The sequence below is a fragment of the Anser anser genome, assembly GCF_964211835.1.
Source record: "Anser anser genome assembly, chromosome: 5".
NCBI classification, from domain to species: Eukaryota; Metazoa; Chordata; class Aves; order Anseriformes; family Anatidae; genus Anser; species Anser anser.
Genome location: NC_139725.1, coordinates 20,173,041 through 20,188,958, shown reverse-complemented (window position 1 = coordinate 20,188,958; position 15,918 = coordinate 20,173,041). Strand labels below are relative to the sequence as shown.

Here is a 15,918-nt window from a genome sequence, read left to right as displayed (position 1 = left end):
TTGCATTACTGGATACTAAAATTAAATTTGAAGCCAACTGTATTCATGTTTGCTTTTACCCAAAGGCTAAACCATTTCTTGAAAATCTTCAGTTTTAACAATTAAAACTGATGGCAGATGCTAGAATTTTACAGCTATCACCCATAATTAACTACAACTTCAAACATAACAGAGTAAAAAATTCTTGACTGATGTCTGATATTCACCATTACCACCAAACCTTCCTTCTTGACCTTGTGACTTCTTTAGCTAGTCAAACCAAATGAGGAAACATAGCAGACTAATAAAACAAGACTAAAACTCACAAGTGCTTCAGAAAACAGTACACACCTACTATTTTGCCAGTATCAAATCGATCCTCTCTCTCCTTCATTGAACAAACAAGCATAACCTAGCTCTGTTCCTCTGCTAGTCAGTGTTAGCAGAGCACAAATACTTGCATTTGGTTCTACAAATATTTTCAAAAGAGAATTTAGCTAAATCATCAATTAAGAAATTATTTAAAACATTAAGATACTTTAGTTACCTTAAACAAAAAATATAGAAATAAATCCAAAATGTTTATTTAGTAGTCATTACACAATTCTCCCCTAAGCCAAAACTAGCTGTCTTGCATTGCTTACACAGTAACAGCTTTTTTTTTTTTTAACAATTATTACATAAATTTAAGCTTACTTCTTTCTTAGAAAGTATATGGAGTTTTAAAGATTCATATCTTAGTCTATGAACTATTTCAATACAACATATTTTAGCATTTTCATACAAAAAAAAATCTTAGTAGGACATATTGTAACAACTTCTGGGGGTAAAAATTAGGGCAATCTTTACCACTACAACATTAAAATGAAAGAACACCTGATAGAACAAGTGCTTCAGCATTAATCACATCCATAATCATAAATATGTATCATATTTAAAGAAAGGAAATGAAATGAAAAGGATCGAGGAAGAATATTGAAAGAACAAATATATTAGGGTTAAAAATGACTTGTATACACAAAATGGATTTTGCTAGCAAGAGATGCATATGGGACATTATATTATACGTGCAGTGTTACTGTCATTCTAAGAGAAGAGTATAACAACATGAGTGACAAGTGATAGGATCGGGTGGCAAACAATAGGACAAGAGGAAACAGTCTCTAGTTACACCAGGGGAGGTTTACGTTGGATATTAGGAAGAACTTTTTCACGGAGAGGGTGATCAAGCATTGGGCTGCCCAAGGAAGTGGTGGAGTCCCCATCCCTGGAGGTATTTAAGAGACATGTGGATGTGACACCAAGGGACAGGGTTTAGTGATGGGGCCCAACAGGTCAGGTTCATGGCTGGACTTGATAATCTTGAAGGTCCTTTCTTAGATGACTGAACTACATATGATATGAACTATATATAATTCAAATATTTGGATTTTTTCCACACAGTACCCAAGTCCACTGGCTTAGGATTTCACAACTATTTAAACAAGCATCAACTACTATCTGACATGCCTCTTAGAGTATATTCAAAGGGGGGTAAAAGACTGTGATACGCTGTTTAGTTTGATTTTCACAGCTATACAGAAAGCAATACATTTATTAGTCACATATGGAAAGTCGCATCTCATGGGTGAGATCTGGTAGACTGCAGGATGCTATGACTGACTGTACCCCATCCCACCCCCACAAATACTGAAGAACATAGTCCTAAGTTATGGAAATATTTTTTCTGCATGAGGTAGTACTGAAAAATTGAAACTGAAACTTCACATCTTTTTCTGAAAATAGCCAGGATGGTGATAGTCATTAAAACAAGCAAACACAGAATAATTTATCTTCAGCACCTCTGGAACTTGACTAATTGACTGCTTAACTTTCACTGCCTTTGAAGTGTATTTTAATATAACTATGCAATCACTGTATGCAAAACATACTAATAACTTCCATAATTTACGTATTCCAAAGCATTATGAAGAGTAATGAACCTTGCTGTTGAGATTTATTGTGCAAGATAACCTAGTCAGAAAGTTAGTCATTAAGCAGCCACTTTCCCTTAACAAAAAGTGGAAGAAGTCTTCGCTAATGGAGGAAACACTATAAAATACATCTTACAGGTACATAAAGGCTACTTTACCCATTCCAGAATTTTCTGTAAAATTATAGGAACTTCAGAAGTGTGAACTATTGTTCATCAAAGGCCTCGTAAGATTTTTCAAGGTCAGGTGCAATAATGTTTATTTCATAACAGTCTAGCATCTTCTAAATGCTTCACTGGCATTATTCAATTAACCTTCAGAGCAGCCCATCTTCCACACAAAGGCAGAGATGGTAACTTATGTCACTAGCAAGAGTGATGTATTCAAAGTCATCACAGGAATAGAGGTCTGCTGTTGTAAATAAAATGGTGGGTTTCTATATGTAAAAAACTGATTATTATCAAAATAGTATTTTGAAACGAACTTAATCCACTGTTTTAATACAATACATATGTTAAAAAAAAAAGTAAAGCAACCACTCACTTGATTAACATTTTTCTTCCTAAACATTTACAAGAAGCATAACTCTTGATTAATCCCCCGTTTGCTCACCTGTTTGAGGATAACATCAGAAGACAAGGTAACTAGATTCCAACTTAGAGAACAAGTTTATTTCCTTCTGTTGAAACTAAATGTCGGTTATTCAAGCCATACTTTTATACTGCTTTTACTAGCCTTGTAATCAACAAAAGAAGAAACTCACGGAGGGAGATAACGTAAAGCAGGAGGAGGAGGAAAAAGAGATCAGGATAGGAAAGAAGTAGGAGACTGCAAATTATAAGAACTCGGGATAAATGCAGGAAAGATGAAGTGTATATAAGACTTAAGGACTGACGTGGAAACATTAGGATTGAAAAATAATTAAATTACCAATAAGGATGGTTATTAAAATATCAATACTAAAAAATTCAATTTATACCTGTATGTGTTAAAAATGGGATACAAATCAAAAACAACCCTTTTCAAATTCTGTTTCATATCAGATGTGAAAATAAAATTACTTAATTTACATCCTACATGAACTTACAGAGACAGAGGAATAAAATATCTTTTTCGATATACTAGTCTTAAGTTTGCATTTAGAAACTTGCCAAGGTTTGTGATGATGTTATAAAGCTGAACTAGATGTTGAGAGCAAGTTTTGCTTGCATCGGTTTAGTAAATCTTGAGGGAGTGAGACCTGGGAGTTGGTGCATTAGACAGCTAGCAGAGTTAAACACTGTTGCTAGCTTGCTACTCTTCCCCCTCTTTTATGGCTACAGGCAAGTTACTTATGAACAGAGAATATCCCCATCATAATACAAGGTTATACCCACTTTCACAAGACATACTGAAACTTCAGACTGAACATGATACCCAGATGAAGTACTTCCAAGGCTCTTTTAGGGGATTACATAAGTACACTCAGTTCTAACCTGTATTTACTGTTCATAAAGAAATTCTGTGATTTTATAACATAGAAAAGGACCATGAAAGATTCAATAGCAATCCTTAATTGGCTGAAGGGATTTCATCCTGTCCTGCTATCTGTATAAGCCCAATTCTTTAAATCCCCTTGCAGTAACCTATCTAGCAACCATTAGAAAATACTCTTAACTATGAAAACAATGTGGCTGATCGTGGTTTTTATATGAAGTTTTGTTTTACTTACCTTTTTGCAGACTTTTTTTATATTTAGTTTTCAATATACATGACTTAGTGTCTTGAAATATCAGCTGCCTCCATTAAACTTGGTAATAAATACAAAGGTAAAATAAGATGTAGGAAAAATCAAGTCAGGAGAGTCATGCTGTCTAATGTCTAATGAGAGATTTCTCATTAAAACGAGTCTTCCCAATTGTGAGTACATTGTAACAACTCGTAAGTCCAGCTAAGCCAACTACTGAGCCATGGGAATGACTTTTGGTTAAAATTCTAACAACACAATTCCAGTACAGAAGGTTTAATGGGAAATAAAAATGAAATCTAACACCAACAAATCTGTTTTCACTGGACTACCTTCTGTCTATTTTCCAAAGGCACTAGGTATAGGTTAAACGCTCCACAAATAAAAAGGTAAAAAGCATGCAGAACCTAAGGTAATGCTTGACAGTAAGACACTTGACGATTATAAGCTTTACTCTAACCACAAATAACCAAATAGAGAAGCTCTAAAATTAGCATTCAAGAAGAAGCTAGTAGCTGTTGGTCAACTGTCGATCAACTAGGATGGAGTTGAATGGCAAGAGCTCTGGTTTAGCACACTCTCACAGCTGAGGGAAGGATGTCTGATCCTCAGCAGGCCTACCAGATGATGCAAAATAGAATCGGACAGCAAGAGCCTTGTTACAGAACCTCAAAGTGGCCCCAGAGACATTCATTATGCACTGAATGTCAAACTCGGCTTTATTTCACTAACAGAACATTAAATACATCAAAGGAAATGCTGATGAGGGACATTCTGGCATTGGCTGTCCTGGTGAAGCATGTGAGGGAAGAGAATTAAGTAATTTGTGGAACAGTCCCTGGCTGAGCTGGGTCAAATGTGGAAGAGAACCTTGCAAAAATAAGTATGTGGCCTGTTAAAACTGATATGTCAGACAGAACAATGCTTGAATTTAAATATGATTTCAAGGGAAATAAGAATTTACTTGGGAGGGCACACTGTTTTCTAATGCTTATACTGCGTTTAACACTCATTCTGTGGCAGCATCAGCTGATGCATTTGAACTAGTTGTACATTAAAATACTGTGCAGCTCTCCATTACTATTTTTTCTTAAATCTGAATTTATATTCTTTCATGTAACTACCAGCATATTATTTTTTTTTTAAATCCTCATTGTCAAATTACATGAATAAAATACTGGCCGCAGAGGTACATACAGAAGGCCTAAAAGCACGAGTGGCATGCCTTTATCTCCGATTAACACACGATACAGCAGCACAAGATGTGGATGTCCTGAGTCTGGCCCTCTGTCACCCTGAGCACTGCCTTGCAGGTGGTAAGGGCTAGGTCCTAAAAAGTTTTCATAGGGTTCATTTCTATTAAGAGTCCTAATTTTAGAAAGCTTCAGGAAGAACCAAGTGCCTTGGACAATCTGGTCTGCAGATTCCAGAGCCAATATTTATACTGAGAAAAGAGCAGGCTCAGGCCTTAAGCACTATAAACCTATCTGATTTTATGTCAAGGGTTGGTAAGGGACAGGGCAGTCATCTATGATGTCATTTAAGTATACCTACAAACTTAAAAAGCACTGAAATGAATAATTAAGGTGATCATAAATTTTACACTACCCACAAAATAAATATATGTTATGTTTTCCAAATATAAAAGGAATGCATATTTCATTGCAAAACAACATGGATTGTTGGTGGCAGTAAGAGCAGGGCTTATGCATTATTCACTGCTGAAAAAAATTCAGTGATTCAAAGGTTGCCTGATGGCGTTCATGCCCTCCTGCAACGCTAAGTCTGAAGATGAGCGAAGGTGTTTGAAGCTCAAGACTGGTGCAGCATCTGCTTTTGCTGCCAGTGGGTCGCAGGGAAATACCTGCACACAGTCCAGGCACCTCCAGAGTTACATGGTGGGGTCAACGGAAAGAGCATGGCAAAGCTATGGCTGTGGTGGGCAGTGTTTCTCTAAACTTCTCAGCCTGGCCCAAGCACAGGAAAGAGCTGCGTAAGAGCTGTAATTCTGAGAGGTCAGAGCACTCCGAGCATCAGCACCCTAGCTGAAGACGTGGTATTGCTAGCAAAGAACTGCAACAAGGGGCCTGCCAGCCTGCAATTTTCTATTATCCAGACTGTTAGCAGGTGAATGGGAGCAGAGCATGGTCTGTAGGTTTAAAGGTGAACAAGTAAAATGACAGAACTGGAAGGCAACAACTGCTTTAATGTGAGCAGTGATCAGTGTGACCAAAGGACATAAGCATGTATCTCCTACTGCAGGCAGTGAAAAGGCAGCCTGCAAGGACTGCTGGGCATACTGGTGCATCGGTGAAAGAGACAACAGCTGCTGTGTGGACTTTTGCTGTAATGTTGTATTTCTGACATCCCAGAAACCTGGCTTTGGCCAAGTCAAAAACCTCTCATGACTGATAAAAGATACTGGTAGGAATCCACAGCTCTGCAACAAGTAAGGGTTGCTCATCAACTTAATAGACAAATGGACTTGTCTGGCAATTGTAAATGGTTGGTTTCACAACAGAAAGAGGTAAGCTGCAGCATTTCACAAAGATCTGTGTAGCTACCTTTGCTATTCAATCTATAGACAGAAATAACCTGAAAAAGGATAAATTAGCACAGGTACAATAATTTCCTGATTACACAAAAATATACTGAAATCAGTCACAGAATTTCGTAATAATGAATTAAATAGCAGGAAAATGACAACTGAAATCTGATGCCAATAAACACAAAAATAGTAACTATGAGAAAAGTAAAACACTGGTTCTGAATAAGCTGTTATCAGTCAGAAGAATGACCTTGGTGTTTCTATAGATAGTTCTCTGTAAAGTATCAGCCCAGACTCAAGTCAAGCAGGATGTCAGAAATTACTAAGGGAGGACCAGAGAACCAGGAACTACAAGTGATAAACTGTTACGTTCACTCGATCAAGTACTCTGAACGCAGTTCCCAGTTCTGGTCCTTGAAAGCCTATGATGTATGAAGAACATTTTAACAGGTTATACAGCAACATTCAGCTAAGGATCACATTTAAACAGAATCTGCAGCCAATACCATCGTCTACTACACATCCCCTTGAACTAAGAAATAAATAACAAACCAGAAATCATTCATATTACTATGCCCATACATACCACAATCAGTTAGGTGAACATAAAATTTATCTCTGTTTGAGCACCTGTTTCAATTGTGTTTTCCCACAGGGCAAGTAGGTGCCACTGCAGTAGATGAGAGACCTCTAGGAAATAAAAAAAAGTCTGAGGCACAGTTCCATTAATCATGGTTTAATCTCAATTTCTATAGGAAAAAGCACTAATAGAACCTGTCAGTCATCAGAAAATGTGGGGGAAGGGTGGGGAGGAAGTGGAAAAGAGGAGATGCTGATTTGGCACACAAACCTTGTAGGAGCCACACCAAACTCCAAGGTAAATCTAAGTAAGCGTGTTAATTTTACAGTATGTAGAAAACCATTAGAAACAGAATCAAGTTCTTAATTTTAATTGCAGCAGATCTGGCATTTTAAGGATATAATTTGTCACCTTGATTGTCCTGCATACTTGAAGGACCAAGGGTTTTGAAATTCAGTAGAACATTTGCTTTTTAGAAATATACATCATACAAATATGCTTAGAAACACCTTAAAACAATAGTAAGCACTGATTTGACATTTATGAATGGGTTCTGGGATTAACATGTTAACTTGTCATCAAACACGAACATTTTTTTTCAAAATGAACATCCTTTAATACTTGGAATTTAACATTACTGATAAAATATCGGTTATTTTTAATCGCAGTCATGATATTTCACCAAGTGAGCTGCAGATAGTTATATTTTCCAATCTTGCTTTGTTTTTCACTTCTCCCTTTGTGAGGACTACTAACTTTCAAAACAGACTGGTTACTACTGAAAACTGACCCCCAGAAAAGGACATTTATTGCCATTGAAATGTTGCTTAATATATAGATTTGTTAAAATGGTTTTAACCTATATCCTTCATCAAAAAGAAACAATGTTAAAATTATTTTCCAGTTGGCACACTAAAACAGCAGTAAACATTATTTGCAATAAAACTTCATACATAATTTAACAAATGTAATTATAGCATACTAAAACTTTAAAGCAACCCAGTATCATAAGCAGAGCCAGTATTACAATGGTACCATGGCTGAATATTATGGTTGAAATTTCAGTGAGATATACTTTGGGGATTTCTCAACTGCAAGATCACATTCATGCATGACAATGCTTAAGATGATGCTGTGAAAACAAAGAATTCAAAAAAGATGTGCAGAGTGAGGAAAACTCTGGAAACTTGCAAGAGAGACTGAAAGACAGGATTTCTTTACCTTTGAATTGAAAAATAATGAAACCAATACAAGTAACACACTTTAGAGTTCTGCATATGTGCATTTCTTGCCACTGTGCAGGTTCAGACTATAACATAGGATAATCCTAGTATTCCTGTAAATGTACAATGCCACCAAGTTTCTGCCTACTGTAACTGTTAATGCAAGCAATGTTTCTGGATGAGGCACAAAACAATAAAATATTAAACATATTTTACTTTATTTAAAATTATATTAAATATAGAAATATTGTTTTAATATAAAAAAATCCCTGTCAATAAGCCCAGGCTTGTCTATCAAATGGTACATACTTAAATACCAAAAGTAACCAGCATGTCATGATTTAACACCACTTTGACAGCCCTTCAGCATGAAAACTCATCCACAGGCCTGACAAAGTCTGTATCAGCACTGCTTAAATCCATTACTCAACTATAACAGGTAAAGTAGGCAAACAGACAAAGGAATCTGCATTAGGTTTGTGTCAGCATAAAGCTTTGCCAGTTACGTGATTTTCATCAATATTTTAGGCAAATGCCAGCAAAACTTTTTAGAATATTCTACATCTTAAACTTCCCTTGAAGTGACAACTTTTACACCAGTTCTACCTTGAGCAGACTGCAAGATGTAGAGAGAACAACAGAAACACAAACTCTAACTTACGTCTTGTCTGAAAAACTGGCAGATTTCAATGCAGTTTGTTCTTTTCATTTCACTACAGAGGTGTTAAAAATACCAGCATTTTTAAGCCACTTGTCATTTTGTGTAAGTGAAAACAATATTAAAGTAGCAAACTATGTAAACATAGAAAATTAATATTTTTAAACAGGATTTACGAATATAATCCAAATGAAAACCGGGAGTTGGACAATCCAGTGTACCTTATGTTTCTTTTCTGCTTTTGTGAGCATATTTTTGCTATTTAATAGCAATCTAAAAGCTCTGATCTATGCAGTCTGTCTCCTCATAATGAACTACAATATTTACAGATTTAAACAGAAATGGATTCCAGGATCCTTGCACTGACAATCTTCATTTTGTGACAGTAATAAACAGACTCGTCATCATTTGCTTCTTTCACATACACAGCTTTGCAAATACCATATTGCTTTCACTTGTGTTAACAAGCCTCTGCATTGCCATTCCATCCTTCTGTTTTATCCAAAAGTAACAGCACAATAAAAGCTTTTCAGAATATTTTCTCATTATTCTGCCCTGGAGGTCACAGAACTCCTCCCCAAAAACCCCCAGTAAATCTTTCAAATTTCATTTCTGCCAGTTGAATTTCCATCAGCTACCCTTGACAAGTCAGAGAATGTCACTAAGTTATGAATTTTGCCTAAGGTTATGAAAAGTCACATCTCCTACGGCCTCCCGGCACATACACTTTGCAGTACTCCCTCAGAGCCGCAGCTAGCCTCCCACAACAGATGCAATACTGAAGCAGGTGCTGACCATCTATTGAAATGGAGCAACCTTGGCAAAAGGCTCACTACACAAAACTCCCATTACATTTGAATCCTAAAAGACTGTAAATTAAAGAATGAATTTGACCCCCACACAAGGCTGTCTGGGAAAGACAGACAAGAGACAAGGGATTATAAAAGGAGGGGTTACCTAATGGTTCTTTGCTGAGAACCTTACAGAGAGAATATTCAAAAGGACAATTTTTTTTTCACTTTTTCCCCAGGCAGAAGAGTGAAAACTATGTGCAGGATAGGAACACTGAATGAACTCTCAAAGCCTGTAATGCAAACTCTGAATAATACTTAATAAGTGAAACCATGAGAAAAACACAGGTGTTTAGTATTTTGTCCTCAAATATTTTGTTTCTTTTTCTAGCTAAAGTAAAGAGTGTTTGTTTTCTTGGACACATTACCAAGTCCCAGTGGGCATTTTATTTGCTTGTTTTTCCTCTAAGTATCACAAATATCTGATCAGAAAAACTGCAAAACAAAACCATAGAACAGGAACTCAGGGAGAGCGTGTGCTGCCAGTGAATTTGCAGGATCCATGCTCATCTGGGAACTTAAATAAACAAGTTGAAAGGTACAGTCCATTCTTGGAGAACAAGGGTTTAAACTACGGTCTTTAAACTGAAAGAGGGGAGATTTAGAGTGGATAGTGGGAAGAAATTCTTTACTCTGAGGGTGGTGAGGTCCTGGCACAGGCCACTCAGAGCAGCTGTGGATGACCCATCCTTGGAAGTGTTCAAAGCCAGGCTGGATGGGGCTTTGGGCAGTCTGCTCTGGTGGGTGGTGTCCCTGCCCATGGCAGAAGGTTGGAACCGGATGATCTTTAAGGTCCCTTCCAACACAAACCTTCCTATGGTTCTGTGACCAGCGAAGGATGGTGAACTTCAAATCCTCATGCAGCAACAGAACCGATCAGCGCTTGTGTTGTCAATTCCACTACTTGCCAATTCCACTACTTGCCAATGCCCTTTTTTTTTCTTCCCCCTTCAAATCCTGAAGTGCTTTTCCTAGTAAAGTCCCAACTGCAGAAACACAAATTTTCTGTGAAATCCCTGAGGGAATCTCACCACATTAACAGCATTAATTATGTTAATTAGAACTGTGGTTAGTGGAAAATAAACATCTCAAGCAACTTATTTCAAAGTGTTGGGTGAGCTGTGCTGGAGAACTTATCCATGTACTCCTTCAATTTCATAGGAACAGGCTATTTATTACAAGTGGACTTTTTTTCCATTTATTTTGTCTAGCCCTTCACGCCAGTATTTCTCAGAACACATGCACCAGATAAAAGATTTGGTCATGGCTCACATGAGAAAGTCTGAGCGCTTAACTGTACAGCAGATGGAACCATAATTACTACCAAGTGTAATTTTCCATGCTTCACTGTTTTGAATTTAGACTGTGTGTATTTATAGTGATTTCAGAACAAGAAAAACCTGCTGAAGTCAACTGAAGCCAATTCTTTATTGGCTTAACTGAACTCTCTGTATTGGTTCTGTTCATCTTGTTGATAAGTTTTAAGTTGTTCTAATAACAGACTTCACCCCTTGGCTTTCCTTTGTAGAGTGGTTTTTATTTATTTATTTTTACTTACACCTTCAATTAACTCACTGCCAAGAACCCAGTGGTAATTTTCCAGCAAGCTGAAGCCTAAGTAAAGCATTTGCTGGGACAGCAGTAGTGGTTACAGGTGTGGTACTTTGCTTGTTGCAGTATTTCTCATGTAGCAAGCGAGGAGTTTTGGTATACAGTGTCTTTCACACACTTTACAGTGGGAGTGTTCTCTGCAGTAGCTATGCCTACCAATATTTGTAGAGCTAACCCCCAAAATTTGCAGACTGATACAAATATTTATAAGGTGTTCACACCAATATTTGCAAAAATACTCTGAGATCACACGTTATTTCAGAGATGGAAAATTTCCATTACAATCCCGTACCAAACAGGAAGGTAAACAAAACCCTTCCAGAACAGCAACAAACACTATACTTGAAAACATCATACGTGACATTTGAAACATACATTTTTGTGCCGGAATTTCTTGTTTGAACTCTTAAATGTATGACGTTCATGTTACTGTAGTATTAAAACACTTAGGTAAGTGCTTTTCATGTTCAGAGCTAAAAAGAGGACACACAAAAGATGGAAAATAATTCTGCTTCATTAAGTCCATACCTGGATGTACACACATGTACACAAGCATCACAGCAATATCCCTGAAAAAGTCTGAATTTTAAGCTGAACTGACATTTCAGTAATGATATCACTGAACTAGCAGTATTGGGCTAACCGCAAGTAAATGTGAAATCAGAAATTAAAATGTGTAAGCTATTAAAGTTGTCAGTTCTTTCAAGAACTGACAGAGTTGTATCTTATTATCCAGTCACCTGCTCTAAATTTCAGGAATCCTGGTGAATTTACCCTACATAAGACTTATTAAATACTTTTTACCACCTATGGTATTTTTAAACTTTAAAGCAGTACTTATGTTTTACTTTCTACAACTTCTTTAGAGGGCTATTATAGAGATATACAAGGATATTTATTTACCCTTACAAATTTCAAAATACTATTGTGTAACCTTAAGTAAGCATTTTGATTGAGATAAATCAAACGATCAGATAAAAAAATAGTTTCAGCCAAGTATATACTTAAGCCCTGTGTTTTTGATCTGTGTCCCCCCCAAAGATGGTTTTGTGTGATACAAAACTATAAAAAAGACCCCACGATCCCCTAAACATGCCTGTTTTTCTTCGTCAGCTTTTCTGTGATCCCGCTGTGACTCCACGGATGGAAGTCTTACCCTTGGCTTAATGACACGGAAAACCAAAAAAAGATACCCCCAAACACTGCTTTTCTAAGAGACTGCTTTATCTACTAAAATAAGTTATAAATATTCCCCAAACTATCAGAATTTATTTGGAATGATGTCTCCACTCTTACATTTGGCATACAGTCCAGTTGCTCCTTCCGTTTCCAAACAATAATGTTAGTTAGAATTAATAAGCATTGGTTTTGATCCAGACTATTAACATAGCACGATTGATCCATGGGGTGTTTTATAGCTTGTTAAAAGTTTATTAGCTAACGCAGACCATCAGTAAAAACTGTTTAATTGGCTAATTGCTACAGCTGTTTCTGACAGTGACGCTTGTGATTCTTCCCATGCATACAGTAACATCTACTCCTGAAAATCACCTGCCTGACATTCATTTTTCATTCTTCTGCAATGTGAAACAAACAGCAGTTTGTTTTTGCTCTCTTAACATTTCTTATGAGAAATACTAGATTAGGTCAGAGCTGAAGACAGAAGAATCTTTTTTAAAAACATGGAAAATAAATAAATAAGTAAATAAATAAAAAAATAAAAATCCTGCCCATGTCTTGGTTTGGTAAGCAGTGACCTCCAAGTCAGCGCTATGATGAGCTAACTTGAGATTACTGCACTATCTCAGTCTCTCTTTAAGGCTATACAGCAGCTGCTTCACAATCTCAACTCAACTAAGCAAGTATTTGCACTGGAAAACCTTTAACAACCGATATTTGGCCAGCTGGAATTATAAGAATGGTGATATTTCACAATTATTATTAGCTGCAGTGTAGTTTTATCTGAACTCTATTTCAAGAGATAAAATTGTTTGATATGCAGAAACTTCTCATTCTCTCCATAAACAATTTGCTCTAATTGCCTGTAATATGAACACTGTGTTTAAAAACATTAACAGTGTATTTTTGCTCACTGAAACAGCTCTTAACTGTTATATGTTCTGAAACAGGGTTATACTTGCAGAAATTCCTAGGGAAAGAAAATGCATATAGTGTTTATTCATTCATCTATTCCTTCCAAGTGCTGAGAAGCTCAAGCACTGCTCTACAGTAGTTATTTCTACAACAGTCCTCCTTAAATGTTCCGAGTGAAAAGAAATAGCACAAGGGCTGAGAGCAGCCTGTTACACCTCTGAATTTTCTTTATTTAAAAATGCACAAGTAGAATATAAGTGGTGGTGGTGAAATATTTCTGGCAACAACCTCCTCTAGAACTTCCACCTTCGCTGCAGAAAAAAAGAGGGGTCTCATTTCTTTGCAGTTATTCTTATAGATTAACTAAGGTTCATTTTAAAACCATTCCTTGCATTCAGATTCTAGAACCTGTCTTATACATAGCATATTACTTTTTACTTGCCTTCCAGTACAAAATTGATACTGACACAATGCACAAATACACCGAAATCCAGAAAAACTTTATCTCTGTTTGTTGAACAATAACAGCAGTAGTTACATAGCAGATTATCGTCCTAGCAGATTGTTGAATCTGCTTCCTAATTATACCTTTAAGTGTTGACCAATGCTATAAGTGAATTAATACATTACAAAGACATGATGTGTCTTAAACTAGTCTTCTCAATAATAAAGTGAAAAATAATTTTAACTGAAGTTCAACTGGATAACTATATTTTAAAGTAATAGTTTATGCTACTAAAGCCTGAGTGCTTTTAAAGCTAGTATGAGCATATCAAGTCATAAAAAACTAGGCTAATTGCAATTTATATTGCTGCTTTAGAGTCTTACACGTTATTGTAGATCATCTCTCCTAATAAGTGTAAGCATTCAATTTTTAATTGTGTCCTAATATTTCTTACCCTTGAAAAAGTCATCTTATGTGTACTTATATAGCGGGCCAATGAAAGAGAAGAAAAAATGTAATAATTAGATATATGATTAGCACCGCCACTAAAATTTGTGGATAAAAAAGAAAAAACAACAAAAAAACCCACAGTGCTCAGCTGACTCTTCTATTCCAGACACAATTCTACTCTTGTTTTTGGTCATTTCCTAGAATTCCTCTAGATCCATATACAGATTAATTAGTATTTGTAAGGATCTTCATAATTTATAGACATTGAAACCTGGAAAGAGAATATTGTTTACATTTGTTCCTCTGCGAGACTGAAGAATTCACATTTCTGAATCTCAGTTTGAGATAAAAAGAAACTCTTAAGGCTCCTAGGAGCTATGATGGTGGCTGAATCTAACTCATATCATGCCTGGTACCCATGGTACGTGGTACTCTGACAGCTTTTGGGATATACAAGCCAACCAACCTCATTTGTTCTATCCAACCAAAATAACTGAAAAAACGATGTTGCATAAGAAAATTAAAAGCAGTAAACAAACTAAACATTAAAATAAAACATATCCTGAAATTTACTTTCCTGTATTCTTTTTTTTCCAAGCCTCATAAGCCTCCTGAATACTTACAGAAATGAAAGGCTTAAAGAAATGGAGACTCAGATCCTGATTGTGGCACATCAGTACTGGGATGCAAATAATTAATGCATTCCAATGCAATATGATGGTCAACAGAGCATTCGTACAGCCAAAGAAAAGGTCACAAAATACGTCTCTTTTTAATGAATACGGCTGTATAATAGCATTGAATTCAGAAAATATTGAATTGCTTATGAGATAATGTGAAGGAGGAAAAAAAAATGAGAAAAAGATAATTTCCACTGGAAGATTTTTTTAATTTTTTTTTTTCTGAGACGGAACCAAAAGGACGTGGCTGCCAGGCACCAAACACTATGGATAATCTCAGAGCAGAGCGCGCAGCCACTGACAGTGTGGGTTACATTGCAGTCTATCACCCACTCTTTTAGGGCAAAAACCCTGAAAGCTTTGCAATTTCCAACGTCTTCTACCAGGGAACGGAAACCTAAAAACATGGACCTGACAGATGGCATCTACAGAAAAAACAGCCAGCCTTATGGTATGTGTCAGAATCATAGTTTTTAATCAAACTTTGACTTTTAAGTCAAATTTCTTAAGAGCAAGCTCTGCTGAATAGGAAAGTAAGCAGAGAAAAAATTCTTCTAAAGTGGCAGTCAACAAGTCTCACGAAAGACCACACCAAACCTTTTCTAATACCATCTGTTAGTACCAGATGAACACGCGAGTACTGAGTTTATGCTGGCAATCAATAGCATGTTTTCCAGTTATATCTTGATAAACCCCACAAGTTGTTTAGTTGCACAGAAAATCCACAAAGTAAGGAGTAGGTCCAGCGAGGCTGATTAAGAAAACCCATACGGACAGGCAACTTTTGTACCATTGCAGGCTTTAAAAGGCTACTGTTTAATGCAAAGAACTAGAAGACCAAAGAAGATTGGAAACTCGAGTGAAATCCCAAGCCTGTATGTAGCAAACACACAATAAAATGCATCAAGGTTTTCTTGTCATTCACGGAAAGACAGATCTCATCTAAAATGTGCAGCTGTTTCACAAACAAGGTGGTTGCTCATTCAGACTTCTATCAAGAACTCCATCCGTTGTAAGGTGAGCTAGAGCAGCCATTCCTGATGACTAGCTGAAACTCGTACCAGCATCCACCTCAAATTTAATGAACATAACACCCCTGG

At 36.5% G+C, this 15,918-nt stretch overlaps 1 protein-coding gene across 11 annotated transcripts in view; it reads right to left on the bottom strand.

Moving 5' to 3' along the window:
• CHID1 (chitinase domain containing 1) overlaps positions 1–15,918 on the bottom strand; it is a 115,647-nt gene that overhangs the window by 19,684 nt on the left and 80,045 nt on the right. For 2 of the 11 annotated variants that reach the window (XR_014585444.1, XM_083839578.1), the window contains exon 12: positions 1–15,918. This exon is cut by the window's left edge. The exons of 8 other annotated variants lie outside the window; for them this stretch is intronic. Coding sequence is in view for 1 of the 3 variants with exons in the window: in XM_083839578.1 (XP_083695704.1) it covers positions 15,897–15,918 (22 nt within the window). In the remaining 2 variants the exon portion in view is untranslated. One more of the 11 variants, XR_014585445.1, reaches the window with a different exon arrangement.